The 17,519-nt window shown below is 35.4% G+C and overlaps 1 protein-coding gene across 7 annotated transcripts in view; it reads right to left on the reverse strand.

The window, feature by feature from the left end:
* Window positions 1–1,704: 1,704 nt before the first annotated feature.
* LOC132276363 (putative acyl-activating enzyme 19) overlaps window positions 1,705–17,519 on the reverse strand; it is a 37,390-nt gene continuing 21,575 nt past the window's right edge. For 2 of the 7 annotated variants that reach the window (XM_059777755.1, XM_059777760.1), the window contains exons 9-20: window positions 16,829–16,872; window positions 15,032–15,140; window positions 11,889–11,948; window positions 11,514–11,598; window positions 11,146–11,210; window positions 10,342–10,401; window positions 6,597–6,641; window positions 4,513–4,622; window positions 3,906–4,439; window positions 3,518–3,789; window positions 2,579–3,246; window positions 1,705–2,401 (exon numbers count right to left, since the gene is read on the reverse strand). In XM_059777755.1, the coding sequence (XP_059633738.1) occupies window positions 4,205–4,439; window positions 4,513–4,622; window positions 6,597–6,641; window positions 10,342–10,401; window positions 11,146–11,210; window positions 11,514–11,598; window positions 11,889–11,948; window positions 15,032–15,140; window positions 16,829–16,872 (813 nt within the window). In that variant the 3' untranslated portion in view covers window positions 1,705–2,401; window positions 2,579–3,246; window positions 3,518–3,789; window positions 3,906–4,204. Of the gene's footprint in view, window positions 2,402–2,578; window positions 3,247–3,517; window positions 3,790–3,905; window positions 4,440–4,512; window positions 4,623–6,596; window positions 6,642–10,341; window positions 10,402–11,145; window positions 11,211–11,513; window positions 11,599–11,888; window positions 11,949–15,031; window positions 15,141–16,828; window positions 16,873–17,519 lie in introns of those variants that run through there. The other 5 variants (XM_059777757.1, XM_059777756.1, XM_059777758.1 and 2 more) reach the window with 5 other exon arrangements.

Genomic DNA, 17,519 nt, shown 5'->3' on the forward strand with positions numbered 1-17,519 from the left:
ATCTGTAAATTAATTTCATTCCAAAAATATCTTTATCTCTTTCTATATATATATATATATACTCATAAATATTGACTTATATGTATGTATATTATATTGTAAATATATGTTATGGTATACAATACTATAATGTGCCCCACCTGAAAAAAATTTATGGCTCCATCCCTAACTACAGGTATTATTATTTATTGATCTTTTTTACAAGCTAACTAGTGGGAATGGGACTTATTCACTTGGGTCAAAAGCAGTTAAATAGGATGATTATGCTTATTTTATATTTCTGTATTCTGAACCAAAATATTTCATTGTTTGTTTAGCAAATTCCTGTGCATTTTGAATAGGTTGTGTTTGTTTCATGAAAAAATTGTATCAGTAGAGGAGAGTGGTCAGTCAGTCTGCTTCAAAGATACAGCCAGTACGAATTACTCCATATGAGAAAGAGGCAGGGAGTGAGTTTCTGTGTGGTCAAGCATCAATCTTTCTGTGTTTTAAACACTACTCCGTATAGTTAGAGATTTCTTGTGATACTCTTTCAACTTAGAAATCTACAGTTCTCCATATTTTTGAGACGGAGTTTGAGACATGGATTGTACATTATAATCTCCGAGATTGACATTCTTGTTCTGCTCATAAATGGTTCTTCACATATATAAATTGATAATCTATTTTTCCTAATTCATCTCATTTCCCAAACTAGAATACACTATATATATATATATATATATATATATATATTATGTAACACATTAAAGACAATACAATGGAGTATATTGTATAATATTATAAGCACTTATGGGAAATGAACCCAGCAATACCTATAAGTAATGACTCATTTATAATATAGCAGGACAAAAAAAATAAAAATAAAAGGAAATTACAATATCAATAAATGAACCCAGCAACACCCATAACAAGTTAGCAACGAACCCATTTACAATAAATATCTATATTATATTGAAAAGCAATCGATGAACCAGCAACTGTTAAGCAACAGACCCATCTGTACGACACCCAATCTCAAAACACAAATGTAGAAGACTCTGAAAACAGTTTCAACCCCAATTCAAAATGGCATTTTAATATTTCACAAATATAGAAGACTTTGAAACATCAAATGTGGTAGGCGGTTAAGTGCTAGGCGATTGGGGGTGGGGCAGGCGACTGAAGAGAGAAGGATTGAAGGAAGAAAAAGACAAACAAAAAAAAAATTGCGGTGGCAAGTATAGGGGTAAAATAGTCATTTGACATTTTTAAAAAATATTTTAAATAATAATTAGGGTAAAAAAGTAAATTCACAGCAAATTCTGACATATGGGTTTTTGCCGGAAAAAAAATAATAATAAAAATAAATAAATAAAATGACAACCCAGGGGGAGCGAGAAAATGACAGGAGTTTACCTTATAAATAATGGTCAAACGTGATACAATTACAGTCCTAATCTTAAACATTTTTCAGGTTGGCCTTACGAGTTTTATACAAAACTGAAACTTTATTTGACATGACCTGTAATTTACAGAACTGACAATGGATATTGAACCCAACAACCCTGCCTAATAATTTTTACTTGATGCTAACAGATATAACAAGCTCATGTCCTGGCTTCTATTGTCGTCATTGAACTATTTATGAACAGCCTTGCCAGCCAAAGTTCCATCTAATCGCACCCAAATAAATAAATAAATAAAATAAAATCAATCCAGTAATAGATTCTAAACAATTAGACTGTTCTTCACTGGTAATAATAATGCGCAAGGTTTTTGAAAGCAAATCATCAATCACCATCGTTACATTTCTGAGGCATCAATAAAGAGGATTGTTAAAATGAGGGTCAGAGGGAAGCAATGTAATACCACTTTTCTCGGAAGGAAAAGTGGGCAACCGTTCAACGAGGTATATACAAGTTTTGCAGCAAACTTGCAGTTGGTTCAACAAGTGATATTACAATCTTTGCATCAATATACCTCTCTCAAGCTGCTATTGTACTACAGGCTGTAAATTATGCAACGTTTCAGCAAGAACCTTGCACAGTTGGTGTCACCACAATTTCCATAGTTGATTCGACAACAGGGATACAATCCTGAACTGCTAGCCATAGATAATGCCCGGTTTCTCCTAATTTCAATCATTTTACAAGCATGGAGAGGTTAAAAGACAAACAACCATCATTAAAAGGTGACAATATCTGAACACCTTCCCAGCAAGTCAGTCGGTTTAGCATTGCACGCAAATGCTTCATAAAGCCCTACTTGTTTAGTTTAAATAAGTGCCTCCAAGTTCTGCATTGCATTGCCAAAATATGAGAGTATGGTTCCTGTTGTGAAGCATGTTGTTGGGATTCGTTAAATTGACTGAAGCACCAAGACAAGTGCAACCAAACCTTGTGCTACTAAACTTTCAAACCTGTAGCAAGCAGAATAAACTGAGTGCACAAATGCTCAAGATCATTTGACAAACATGATAAGACAATCAAGAATTAAAAAAGTATCATTTGCTTTATAAATGAAGTTAGCAGAACGGAAATAGTAAACTGCAATGCAGATATTTTAGCTCCAAATCGATGTAATTTTTATATCATACCTAATAGGTACTGTGATTATTTCTCAATATACTTTTTCAATGTTTGAGAAGCTTTAAAATTATCCTTCAGCATGAGAAGTGCGGCACTCCTTGCACATGTAGCAGCCAAAAGAAAGGATGCAAACAAACATCATCATCAGCTACCGTCATAACCACGCCAAATTATGTAGAAAAAAGAGTGTGATATCCCATTTAATTTTGAGCCAGCTTCACTCTTCTCAGATTTATAAGCCTATTGCTCATATTTAGGGTAATCTCAGCCTAAACAGTAGAAGCATCTTTATATGAATTTAGGAAGGTTCTGTTGTTTCCTTTCTTCCAAAGATTGCACATAGAGATGCTGCAGAAATAAGTTCACTACTCAGGGCTTTCAGAGACTTGCCTTGTACTGACCTGAAATCCGCATCACCACATTAGATACACTCCCAACTGTGCCATTGAACATTATCCCTCCTTTATAGTTAATATTTCTTTTCTTATTGTGATTACCATTGTTGATCAAGATGTAGAACAGCGGGTGCATTTCCATATGGTGTTCTAAGTTCCTTCCCCGAACCGTAGATTACGGAAACATGAAACTTCAACTCACTCATGGGCAGTGTTATCAAAGGAGGCGCACTAAGGCGCTAGAGGTCCTTTGGAGCCTAGGTGCAAGGCAAGGTGCGCACCTGAGTGAAGCGAGTCGCACAATTAAAAATTAAATTACTATTAAAGTATATTCATATTCCATATTAAAGGCGCAAATGTTGTCAAAGGCGGGCACACAACTGGCGCAATTGTTGCGCCTGTATGAGCCTGGAGCCTAGGTGCACCTTTGACAACCCTGCTCGTGGGATCACTGTACGGACAGCCATCTCTCAAGCATGAGTTTAGGTTTGGCCTCAATGGGACAATAAAAATGAAACACCTAACACATCTTCACAGATGTAGGGATCATACCATTCAGCCATTTTTTCCCCATCTTTTCCCGGGGGTCTGGAGAAAGCTGCAATCAATAGGAAATCTCTTTATTCTCCGTTAGTGCTATATAGCCAACTTGATCGCCATTGCGTATGTTCTCGGTACCAAATTTGCTGACAAGGTAATGATGCTATCAGACAAACAGACAACTCTAGCTATGCCAGAAAATAGATTGTTGATATATTTCCCATGGATGTGAGTTTGCCTCATGAATCAGAGTATCAGGCACAACAACAGAATCACGGAAGCACCTGCAAAGACACTTGCCATCCAGCATAAGCTGATTAGCATTTTCCATGTAATTAAATATTCCTTATAAGCAATGCTACAGGAACTAACAGGGAATCAGTTGGAAGGAGTATATCACCTCTCAAAAGAATCCCTGTCTGTGATATTAACCTACTCTTCTCATTAATTTCTTAGCTTCAAGAAAAGTCCTTCACCTCACTGCATGTAAACATTGTTTGATCAAAGGTTGAGGGTCTATGAAAAATAGATTCTCAGACTTGTACCAAACAAGATGCTGCCATAATTCTAAACCACCGCAATAAATCTTCAAGGAAGAGAGACTGAGGGAGCGGAAAAAGAGAAATTCTGGTCTCTCTGCTTGAACCATGTGAATTTGACTGTTTCGTTTATGTGAGACTTAGAAAGCTGTTGACGGCTTCATATTTCCACTGAAGTCAGGCCCTCTACCCTTATGCAGTGCACATAATCGTCCCTGCAACCAACAAAAATCCGGCCACCAATCATCACTGGAGAGGAGAAAATGTCTCCTTCAAGGTCCAACCTAGCAAATTCCCGCACCACATCTTTCTTTGGAAGATTTCTCCCCCCAGTGGCATCTGGATGGATTCGAAGCAAATAGACGCTCCCAGAACTGGCAGATACACAAACTAACCTGGAAAATAAAGAAAGATGTCTCACATACTGATTGTTCTAGGTTATAGAATCATTGTAGGGTATTTCCTTACCTGTCTGACAGATGGGAGAGATCAGATGCGAACTGCAAGTTCTCATCAACATAAGCGGATGAAGTGATTGGGTCTCCAACACTGTGCTGCCAGAGTAGATCCCCATTTTCCTAAATATAAAATGGAATCATATATGTGCAATCAAAGTCATTAAATATTTAGAGTTTCCCCATCTCGGAAAAAAAGAATTTAGAGTTCCCCAGAAAATATTTTTTTGGTAAGGTACCTCAGAAAACATTTGAAGAGTATACTTCTGTCAGAATGTCAAAACATATGTACATTATTACTATTTTATTCTCAGTGTCTTAGATAGACAATGAATTATACGTGTCTGGCATCTCAGATTGTCGGACACACTGAGCCTTAATGTAACTGCAAACTAGGGAAAAGTAGTCTTACAAGGAATCATCCACAGACCATAGAAAATAACTGACCAAAAAGAAACCTAACCACCAACAAAGAGATCAATGGTGGTAAAGTGATCCCTAAAAGTAGAAAACAAGGTAATCCTATTTTGAATAGAAACTCTGCTCTCATTGACCCATCTAGATACAACAAAACCTGGCTCTAACAAAACTATAAGTCTCGAACTTCCCTTGTTAGAAAATATAATCACAGGAGCTATTTAAGCCTTTGTAGAATATTTATAGGAGTGACTAATGGAATTGATTTTAGGAGTCCTCCATCAATATATTTTTCATATTTACCACATGTTTGTATTCTTTCACCTAAAAATAGAGGTTGTCATTGTAAACAAAATTAAGAGAGAATATAATGAAAGATATGTATTCCTTTGGGGTTTGCGTGCCATGGATGTAGGCCGTAGTGGCCGAACCATTTTATATTTTTGTGTTGTTCATTCTTAATTTCTCGCCTCAATATTATATATGTTTTAAAATGTTCTCTAACAAATACACACACATATATATTGTTTGCTTATAATCAGTACGATCAATTAATATGTTGTGGGGTGCAAGTGTGCCAGAGTTTGTTGCAAACTCGAGAGAAACGTCGAACACAATCCCTTTTAAGAGAAAATCAGGCGTTTATAAAAGTGGGAATAGAAAACTAATAGAAAGGGTTCTCACTGCCTTGGATACAAGCACTTTTAAAAAAGATGAAAGAATTGCAATGCGAATAAATTAATAAAGAATGCATGATGCAAATAAATGGGCTACATAAAAGTATATTGCTTGTAAATAAAGTGATGTGGAAATTAAATAATGAAAAAGGAAATAGCCATTGGAGACTAAACTGATAATAAAAGGAAAATAATCATCAGAGATTAGGGTTGAATAAAATTAACGGATAAATTGACATTGTGTAACAAAGATTAAATTTGATTGTTGTTGGACCGTTTGCTTATTGTTGTAGGCTCTCTATTTATAGTATCTCAAGCCAACTTCTCCCTCCTACTTCTTAGCCATGAAATCTATTTTCAAACTTGATTCTCTTCCCATTTGAGTCAAACCATCAGAAGTTGAATGGGTCTTAACTCTTCAGCATGAAATGTGTCTTCCCTTTTCAAACCCAACCAAGTCCTAAAGGAAGGAGTCCAATTGTTGGGTGAAAAGGGAAGACATATGGCAAGCCCAAGACCCATTCAACTTCTAATGGTTTGACTCAAATTGAATTCAAATGGGAAGAGTATCAAAGAAAAAAAGAAATTTTGTGGCTACGAAGAAGGAGGGCGAAGTTGGCTTGAAATACTATAAATAGAGAGCCTACAACAAGAAGCAAACAGTCCAATACCACAACAATCAAATTCAATCTTTTATCATCAGTTTCATCCGTTGCACCAAGGCTCGCCCTCCTCTATACTGACTTCAATAATTAAAAATTATATTATCATGTTGCATTGAAAAATATACCAGTTTCTGTGATGATAATTCAACAAAATATCATATTAACATGGATCAAATGCTTTTCCATGATTCTAACATCATTTGGATTCTAAAATGTTTAATTAGTTATTTCAAAAGAACAAAACTAGTGGAACCATGTACCAAAGACAGTTGATCCCTAACTCAGAGAGAAAAAAGAAGACTGCAAATGTACATAAATGATGAATAATAGATCTTTACCAAATCAAACGAATAAACGCTTCCATCTCTGGAACAGATGAGCACCTGCAAAGGAATAAAACCAAAAAAAAAAAAATCTTTAGAACCTCCATCAGAATATTGCATCCTAAGTTTTTATTGCACGATGATAGAGATTTGTGCATATTGATTTGTAGGGCATAATAAACTTGTATTACAGAAATAAGATCTTTGCAATACTTTACTGATATTTTACATCTTGGGGGGTATAATACAGATGATGTTAATATGTTTGTGAGGTGGCAGTAATTTGGGTTAAGGTTTTACTGATATCAATACCTACATGCTTTATTTGGGTGTTAGTAATACAGGTCTACCAAATTAGTTATCTCAAAAATGTTTTTAAGTATATATTTTTTTTCATGCTGAGTGTTTGTTTTCACATCACTTGTGCTTCTTCTTTGCATTAAGTTTCATAATCAATATATTCCCTCTAGAGCATATAGCAAAAATGAACAAATTATGGTTAAATAACACTCACACCCCAAAAGTTAGGCCTAATTACACATGGTGATCAAAAATCAAAATAGGCCTTAGTTACACTTACCTCCCTTATTGACGTTAGTGAGCTCACGGTGTTAAAAAAAAAATGTATTAATGTCATTTTTTTCCCCTTATTTTATACTGGATTTAACCAAAATGCCCCTGCAATAATTGGTCCACCCTCTCTCTCACCCGCATGGCTCCCCCTCTCTCCACCCATCCACCTCCACCACCTCTCTCTCTCACACACACACACACACATCAATGCTCTTCTTCTCCAATATGCTGCTTTTACTTCACAGATATATAGCTACATATGAGAGAGCATTTCGCTGTCTCCATCCATATGTTGGCTGATTTTGTTTCGATACGTCAATTTACGGTCCGCAAATATTTGTTGGGTTCAGAAGTCATCAGGAACTTTAATCTTTTTTTTTTTTCTTCTTTTTTTTTTTCTTGGGGGGGGGGGGGGGGGGGGGGGGGGGGGGGGGGGTTTAAATTAGTTCATATCAGTAACTTTAATCTTGAAAACACCTAAAAATACAACCACCACCAAGCCATTTCCCCATTACTTGGGATTGGCTACATGAATCCTATGTTTCTACTCCACACTGTTTAAGGCCATAGCCTCAGCCAATCCACATGCTATCACATATTTCTTTACCAACTCAACCCATGTTAACTTTGGTCTTCCTCTTCCCCTAGTATTAAAGGTCTTCTTTGCACGTGTCCAAACCATCTTAACTTTGGTCTTCCTCTACCCCTAGCATTACCCAAAAAATATCAGCTGTTGTTTCTTGCGATATATATATATATATATATATATATATATATATATATATATATATTGTTCCAATTATAAATACTTTTTGAGGTACTATGACTCATGCTTATAATACTCCCTCCGTCCCACATTAAAAGTCCATTTTTAGAAATGGGAGTTTTTAAGGGGACATGCATTTAATACATTGTCCCCTTTTAAAATTACTAATTTGTCCCTTCTAATTTAAATATATATAATTACAAAGTTTGAAATTTTTAAAAAAGATAAAGGACAATGATGGAAATATAGAATTTATTTGCTTGACTTTTCAAAGAGGACAACTAATTTGGGACATATAAAAAGAGAAAAATGGACTACTAATATGGGACAGAGGAAGTATTAAATATATATATATATATATATATATATATAATGATGCATTATATGTATAATGTATCTGTACATGGAAGAACAGATTATTTCTGAAAGATTGAGGTATAGTCACGGGAAGGGTAAGGAGGAGGTGGTGTCAAGCAAATTTGGGTAACATTGGTAAATTTTTTAACTAAGAAGGCTACTAACGTCTTTTCAATAAGGGGAAGGGAAAATCTGTCACTACATTAAAAAAAAATTATGGTTTTAACGGCTGGTTAATGGGAGGGTCCGTTGAGCACACACACCTAACCTGAGGGGTACACAGTGTTATTAGGCCCATTTTCGACCACAATGTGTAATTAGACCTAACTTTAGGGAGTGAGTGTAATTCGCCCAAAATTATCTGGCTCACAACTAGAAATTTTCACATCTTGGGTAATCTTATTTTTCAAATGCATAGTTTTACATTACCATGGTGATAGAAACATAAACAAGGGCCATATGTGTGGACTTTGGTAAGCACTTCGAGTGAGACTGTTTAACCATGAATGTGTTCAACAAACCTATGCAAGCTACATTTAACTATCTCTAAGCAGACATAGAGCATACATAACACATCCTTTCTCAACTAGATTTGTTCTTATACATCATCATTGCACTAGATGGTGAGAGTATGCCTTGAGATATCGATCAGTTAATTTCTTCTTCTAACGGGGTAACCGACATCAAAGTTCAACCACACATAATCACATACTGAACACAAAGAATGGGCAACTAGCCATAGAGATCAATGTGCTTAAGGAAAGGCGGGCAGCTTAATGACCAAATCTGTTGAAGGAGCAGCAGTCTGAAGACACGAGTGGAGAGTTTGGTGTAAGTTTGTGTCAAGAGGTAACCAGGGGATTTCTTAACTTTTAAATTTGGTAACCTAGTTAGCCAAGTTATAACCCCTCTCATAAGATATTTGATCTGCACAGACTGGGTCCGTGGTTTTTCCTCTCGAGGTTTCCACAAAAAAGTTTGTGTTCATCTTGTGCTTGCTTGCTTTATTTCATGTTTTTATTTGCCTATGGTCAAGATGAATGAATTGATTTACTTGCCTTCTAGTTAGTTAAGTTTTGAATTTATGTTGCTTTTGTTTAAAATCAAAGGCAGCTAAAATTTCGAGTTAAGCAAAGCTTACTCTTACTCGGAGCCTGGGGTTCCGATCCTGATCCCTCAGTATCCAAAATCTCTCTGTGTGACCGTAAAGCCAAGGGCCAGAGAAGCTGAGAAGTCCCCCCCCGCCTCCTATAACTACTGGACCGCCATCAGCCTAACAATGACAAATACCAAAGGCTGAGGCTTCTCCTAGGCCTTCTTAGAGAGCTTAAACCGCAGCGTTAATGCCAAAAACAAACCTTGCGGGCTTAGAAAAAATAAAGAAAAATTGTGCAAAGAGTCTCTAAATATACCTTTGATAGCAATTTGTTTATCAAATTAGGTTAATCCTCCCTATTGGCTGTATCTCATTGGAGGTTGGGGTGGGAGAATTGATCAAGGGACTTCTATTTTATATAAGATAAATCTCTTTGTTACAGGAATATGCTAGTTTTGGGCTGCTAAGATGGTTGTCTGTTATTGGGCATACTGTGAAATATTGTGCTGGGTTGTTCTCCCATATTAAAGCATCTACGCCTTGCAGTTGCTGAAAAAAGCATTTACAATAAAGGCCTTGTGAGGAAAAAGAATCTCAATTATTCTCAAGTGATAAAAGCAACTTAGTTCACAGAAGATGGGAAAAAGACAATTATAGGATTTGTGATCAGATATGAATTTTTGGTGATGCAAACATAATTAAATGTAATTTCTTTTTCTTGGATTTGGAAGCATCAAATGCAACCACAACAAAATAACCACAAGTATGAAGCACTGACTCCCCACCTTTTTCAGAAATAGTGATTTAAGTTGCTTTGTGACAAATTTCCAAGATTACTATTTAAATAACTTATACGTATAATGAAAATATTGACAAAGATATAAATTAAGTAAAGGAAAGAAGAGCCCTGGTTGTAATGGAGTATTAAGTAACTGAAAGGTGCCATGGATTCCTGAAGGAAAACTTACCTGAGAAGGTAGGGTATGAGATATGGATGGTCCAGCAAATATTGGCCCACCAGTTTTCCCCTGGGAAAAAAAATAAAGAAATAAAAAAGATGAGAGTATTAGTGTCACGCCAGTAACAGAACATGTTAGACATACACACCAAGGGGTCAGCACAACACTAACAACATGAGATTAGAAGAGAAGACTACATTTGTTTCTTTATACGAATGATACAGAACTCTTATGAATGTATAAACCAGATTGGACAAATAATGGAATTCTACACTTCAGAAAGATCTTTCCCCCATCTAAGTAAAGTTTATTATTTTTAAAGTTTCCTGCCATTTTCCAATCAGACCCTTCAAAAATATTTTGTACATGTCATGATTTCAGATACTTGATTCAGCTGCTTTGGCATGGTGAATCTACTGGTTTGCGCCTATCAAATTGTATTGCAACCATCATTATGTCGATAGCAAGTGCAGGGCATTGATTTGCCCATGCAGAAAATAGTTGCTTTCCATTGCCATTTTATTCAAAAATAAAACAAAAGTTATCTTTAACACGTTTACTATCACTGAGTTGAGTTGGGTCAAAGACTCAAGGTCAATGTTTGATGCTGCTTTGTCATCCGAACAAGGACCGTACATTTCACATCCCAACGTGAACAGAAGCATTTTAGGTCAGGTAATTCCACCACATGCTTCATGAATCTACAATCTGCTTCTATATTAAAGTTAACCCCGTTTATTAGTTCTCAAGTACAGAAATTTAAGTAAACAAAGTCATCCAAATATAGAACTACGCAAAACTAATGCATCTTACCCTCCAAATAATGGATCCACTCGAATCTAGTGCAACAACATGCCCATCCACCAAGCAACAAATAACTGCAAAACCAAGCTAATAAATTGATGATATACAATTAAATCTAAAACACAAGTGCACAAATGCATGCTCACACACAAAAAAAAAACCAAAATATTTGATGTTCATTGCAACAAATAATATAGGTATGGAATAATTCTAACAGAAATTTTCGTAACAGGTTTTCTATTGACTCATGTGGGAGAAGTACTTCTAAAACCAAAAGCACGATGATCTCTATCACTTTGCTTTTTACAGATGTTAAAAGATTACAGAACAATTCTGACACAGACTCCTCTATAGATCATAAAGAATGATATTAATACCGTTTCCATTATGAGGATTGATGGAGAGAGACCCGAAAACTGGCACTCCCAACTCATGCAGCCACAATGTACTGAAAGGCAAAGCCTGTATTAAGAAAAATAGGCTAATAAGAAGAAAAGTGACTTACAATCTCTCTCTCTCTCAACTCAACCATTTGCATCTGGACCATATTGTTAAGAAATGGAACTTTCCCATTCGAATCACATTATTAATTAAATTTTCCTCTTATCACTCAACCTTCAAACCATTTTCCAGTCAGCCTGTGAGTTTGTTAAGCCAAAAAGTACATGTTCCATTCTAAATCTTGTAATAGTGATATTCATTTTACAAACAATGACTTTGATGTGGGAAGAAATAAAATTGAAATTTTATACCTTTATTGATACTGCTGTAACACGGCCACTAGTTGATGCCACATAAAGTGTGTTGTTAACCTACATTGAAATGTCATCAGTTATGAAACAATAGAAACTAAACAAATGGGCATAGTAAGTTCTTCAATTTTCTTGCTGATAGGTTTATAGGAATTACATTGACATATTTCGTGAATCAAAACTAGATTATGTAATTTTGTTTTTACTTTTAGTTTAGAATTCTTACAAGTTAGGGTCTGTTAGTTACCTCTTGGTTTGGTTGAAGATGTAATTCAACCTTCATTGAAGGGTAAAACGGTAATCTTCTATACCAAGGGTATAAATGTAAATCAATATTTCTATGCACACACCAAAATTAGGGTCCATGCATCCATATATTAGGAATTGCATGATTTGATTTGAAAAATCCTAATTAAAGTACATATACAATATTCTAATAACTACTTTTTCTGAAAAAATTTCAAGTACAGAACTAAGTACTTCAATTGAACAGGAGCTATTGGAGTCATGTCAATCAATCGACATGTCTCACGATAGATCAAGCTGCTCGAGAAAAAAGTACCCTTTTCAGCTTTAAATACTAAAAATCCTATTCTCTTTACAACACTAATTTATCTATAAATACAGTATCATAGGGTAAATCCTAGACACACAATATACACAGATTTTTTTAGAGCTTTTGAGCAAAATTGAGTGCATTCATATTTTTCCCTTAGCATTTATCAATTGCATTAGATTGGTGGTGGTGGAGCTGATTTGAACAAGTTCAACACTAACAATTATTCAATCAAACCACAAAGGATTGGACTGGTCATTGGGAACCAAATCACTGGTTGTAGAAAAAGTGTGCGTGAGGAGTAGATCTGTTAACGAGCAGACTGTGTGCCTGGAGACTCGAACCGAAAGTATGGTGGATCAGTAGGTATCAAGAGGTAACTACAAGTTGTAAGGTTTGGGCGCTATTCACTTGTACACATAATGGATTTGGTTTGCCTAGACAAGGTCCCGTGGTTTTTCCTGTAAGGGTTTTTCACATAAAAAAACTTTGAGCCCTCATTTATGTTTTCTACTACTGCTTTTATTAATTATTGTTTTGATGGTATGATTGATTAACATGATGGACGACTGGACATATTGAATTTTATTACTTAATTTTAATTTGAAATTTTGCTTTTAAAATTAAGTAATGAAACAACCAAGACCTATTCACCCCCCGGTATAGATCACAGACCATATGCAACTCTAAATCAGAGCCTAGGGTTCCAGTCCTTACCCCATCACTCCCTTTCTTTTCTTTTGTATAGGGAACAGGAAAATAAATGACATTTACAATTAATCAGTAACATCTATTAATTGAGAGTTTTACATTAGTTTGAAGCAAATTTGCATTAATGACTTAAAAGGGAGATAAAACTAAAAAATTCTTATGTGGAGCAGCTATACAAGATTATTATTTTTATAGATATATAGGTATAGTACGCATAAACATATGCACAAGAAGGCTGTGGATGCATATGCCATTTCAACTAGTGGACTTATCCAACTATGGCACCTGTAACGCCAGACATTTATTGATGAAATTGAGTCTGACTATAATAAAAAAAAAAATCACGATATTCGAAAAGAACAGTGCTATGCAAACCCTATAACTCAAGAATGCTAAGTTAAAAATAATTTTTTTTAAAAAAAAAAAAAGGATAGCCAAGTGCACGAGTCTACCGCTACTGCAAGGGTCAGAAGTACACGGCTTACCTCCGCATACTTAGAGGTTGTTGAATAAACTACTGTAAAATCAACTACACTATATGTCCATTTGCACAGTTCATCACACCATCTTCTAGACAGGGACATGAGCATGCAGCCATCTTATCTTTGAGATGAGTCACGCAATGTGGATTGTTTCTATCTATTGAACCACCTTCATGGGATCTTCAATCACAAAGGTTGGACACCTCCATAGGTAACTCCCTGATTGGCTTAAGCCCATCCCCCCTGACAAAGGCCATGCTCTCAATATATTGTTAGTATGGTTCTTCTAGGAGTAAGCTAACTATTGTGAATAGTTCACCTTAAGTAGCTTCAGTACCCTGCTCCGATATTCTTGTCTATCATTGCTAGTTATTTTGGGACTCTAGTATAATACTAAAGACATGAACTGTGATCTTATTTTTTTGATAAGTAATAATTGATTAAAAGGCGTTCAAAAGGGGAATGCGTCCCTTATACAAAAGTGGAACCGGGATCTAAGGACCCAAAGAGAGTTAGAACTCCTCTTCACATAACTAAAAATAGAGCGAATAATATGAAGTTTCAGCATCGCCATGGACGACTCCTTCCCTTCGAACATTCTGCTATTCCTCTCCTTCCAAACGCAATGTGGAACTGTCCTCACACGTACACTACTTCTCACACGACATCCCCTCCATGCATTAATCGGACCCTTAGAAGATCAGGGCATTACCCAAAGCATACCAAATAAGCCGAATATAAGGTCCAAACAGTCGTACGCCACAGGGCAATGCAGGAGGAGATGATCCACTGACTCACCATCTCGTTTGCAGAGGCAACACCAATTAATAATACAGTTGCCTCTCTTCCATTCACTGTGATCTTATACTGTGATGTTCTTCATACAACACTCATCTCCTCCTACGAGTACTTACTACTACGGAGAAGTTAAAGTCGGTCTGTTTGAGAGTGATTTAAGATACCCCTGAAATCTTCTAAAATCAAGTCCGATGGCTTCGTTGCCAATATAACTCAAACGTATTGGAAAACACAACTTATGCCATGATTACAGCTGCATCAGCTAAAAAGTCACTAAAACAATCTATATTGTTTAGTTCCATATAAAAAAAAATTCACATTTCATGGTGTTTCATGAATTTTGCGAACTTTGTGTGACAATATAAAAATGGAATGCTTGACCTCTAATGCAGTCCACATAAGAAAGTGGGAATTTATCCAAATATTGATGCTTAAAACATTACTCATTAGGAATGGGAAAACATTTGCAAAAGTTCCAAAGATTAACAAGGTATCAAACAACATCAAAACCATATTAAACAATCTGTGCGCTGAAGCAAGAGTCATGTTGCCTAATGGTTAAGTAAATTCAACAATTATGGTTTCCCAGAATGCACCTCATCAATTGCAGTTGATCCATATATGCTTCCGCCACATGGAAGCTTATAAACACAGCAGTGATTTCTATAATCAAGAGCATAAAGATTATGGTCATATGATCCACACCTGCAGAAATTTAGTTAAAAGATCTGTTAAAAGAACAGTCCCAATTCTGCAACTCATATCGCATGGAAATACACTACCTATAAAGAAAGTAAATATAATAATATATTACAATGTTTTAAGTATATTTCCAATTATGAAAAAAAAAAATTTTGTTTAAGTATACTAATTCTGTAGCGTTAATGAAAATAAATGTCAAAGGAACAAAGAAATAATATCACATCATCATGTAACTGAAATACACGTCATGTCCAATCCAAAATCGAAATGTTGTATTCTGCGGTGTTTGGCAGCACGGAAACCATGCTTCAGAATTGAAATAGTGGATCCCGCTAATTCAGATTGTGAAGCAATCTTCCTCCAATTCCAATTCTGCAGCATGGAATTCATTCTTCCGAAAAAGCATTAGAGCATTTGCTCGATCATTTTGTATTCAACAACGTAGCCCAATTGGGGGGGGGGGGGAGTTTCTGACATCATTGTCCATGCCATGCCAGTAAAAGATTCAAGTCCTCATCTCTGAACTTTTATTAGTTATTTTAGGTAATTGTTTTTCTTTTTGCATCCTGTAGATGCCTGTTTTAATGATTTGTTTATGTGAAAAACAACCACAATGGCATAGACCATGTTCAATAAAAAATGTATTTCTGGCAGGAAAATAATACTGTAGTGTTTGTTGTCATGTTCTAATACCAATCGGTTTAATAATTGGAAACCATAATGGAAGTTTTATGTGGCTTTATTCTTCATCCACATCTGACAAGCTACATTGGGACTATACTGAGTTACAGTAGATCTGCAAATAATAGAATTTCTTATTATTGTTTTTTTAATCTTTTTTTATCTTTTTTTTCTATGTAGTGGTGCTTTCTCTTCTAGTTTTTATGTAGCATTCATTACTAACAAACTTCAATGATTTCAGGCCTAACATCAACATTTAGTTGGGTGAGGATGTTAATTTATGATGCTAAATGATAAATAAGTACATTCTAATTTCAAGTCAAGCAAGGTGTGTAAAGCTGCACAAGAAATATCTAACCATGTGAGAAAAGGAGCAAAGAAAAACTTAACAAAATATGAGCAGCTGCAAGGGCTAATATTATGAAAATTAGATCCTGCATAGTCAAGTCAAGGAATAGTTGTGCACTAACAGCAAGCCAGCTGTCAGTGCTAATATTATGCTTTTAAGTAAAATAAATCAAGTTTATACAATAGCAAGCCAGCTGTTAATCTTAATATTATGCTTTTAAGGAAAATAAATCGAGATTAGAAATATTATGCTTTTAAGTAAAATAAATCGAGTTTAGAAATGGGTGAGAAGAAGTGTGGAGAACAATTTCTCCCTAACTATGAGCTGTGATGTTATCTCATATGGCTTGAGATGTGCAGTGAATCATTGGTATATACACGTTCACACTAGTCCTCTAAATGCAGTGTACAAAGTATGATATCAATTGAAAGTATTCCACGGGAAGAGAATTCTACTACCTCAGGCAAAAGTGCCATCTTATAAAGACCCAATTAATTTGTGAATCATGTGATTGGAATTCAAAACATATCCAAGTCCAACATATAGAACTGCATATCTATGAGAAACATATCATATATATGTCTTGCTATGAACATACATTTCTGAGAGTTCAACCAATTAATCAATAAAATACAACATGGGAAAACAAGAAAAACATTACCAAACCAAGTGCCTGCATTTGTCTACCACCGGTTGTGACTTTACCTTTAAAAGTAAAACCAGAGATTACCATCAAACAAACTGCATGACAGCTTAACCAATATGTAAACTAATTGCAATAAAGATGAATTTGAAGGTAAAATAAAAGTTGAACAAGACAACCAAATCATTATTGCAACAACAATGGACAGTTAGATGAAACCCATATATTACGATTTCATTACAATTTATATTTCCACAGTAAAAAAAATTTCTTCATTTCATATAGATGGTGCTTCCTGGGAACTTAAGGTTGCAAACAATCAAATCAACCAAATAAAAACATCAGTATCCCTTCTCAGTGAAAGATTAGATCCACTAGCAACAGAGTTATTAGATTAAATGGCTAACATCAACCTCTCACTTTGTGATATTTTCCGGTCGCCGTCATGGCGGCTTTGCACAACCAGACCAGCATATTTGCATGCACAATTACTAATTCAAACCAGTGACTCATAACCTGAATTTCAGAGTAAATACTATGATGCCAGATGATCTCCAGGTCATTCTGTCTGTAACCTTGAAATAGAAAAGATCATTATAATCATCTAGCAGGATATTTCTAAATAAACCAGGAAACTTCAAAGCTGTTGGGCAAAACAAATCTAACATGATTAACAGGGATTAAGACGCAGGCAACAATTTCAGTTCAA

Source organism: Cornus florida, unplaced genomic scaffold, assembly GCF_030987335.1.
Source record: "Cornus florida cultivar Cherokee Brave unplaced genomic scaffold, ASM3098733v1 CherokeeBrave_3.0.0_Hap2_Chr10, whole genome shotgun sequence".
Taxonomy (NCBI): Eukaryota; Viridiplantae; Streptophyta; class Magnoliopsida; order Cornales; family Cornaceae; genus Cornus; species Cornus florida.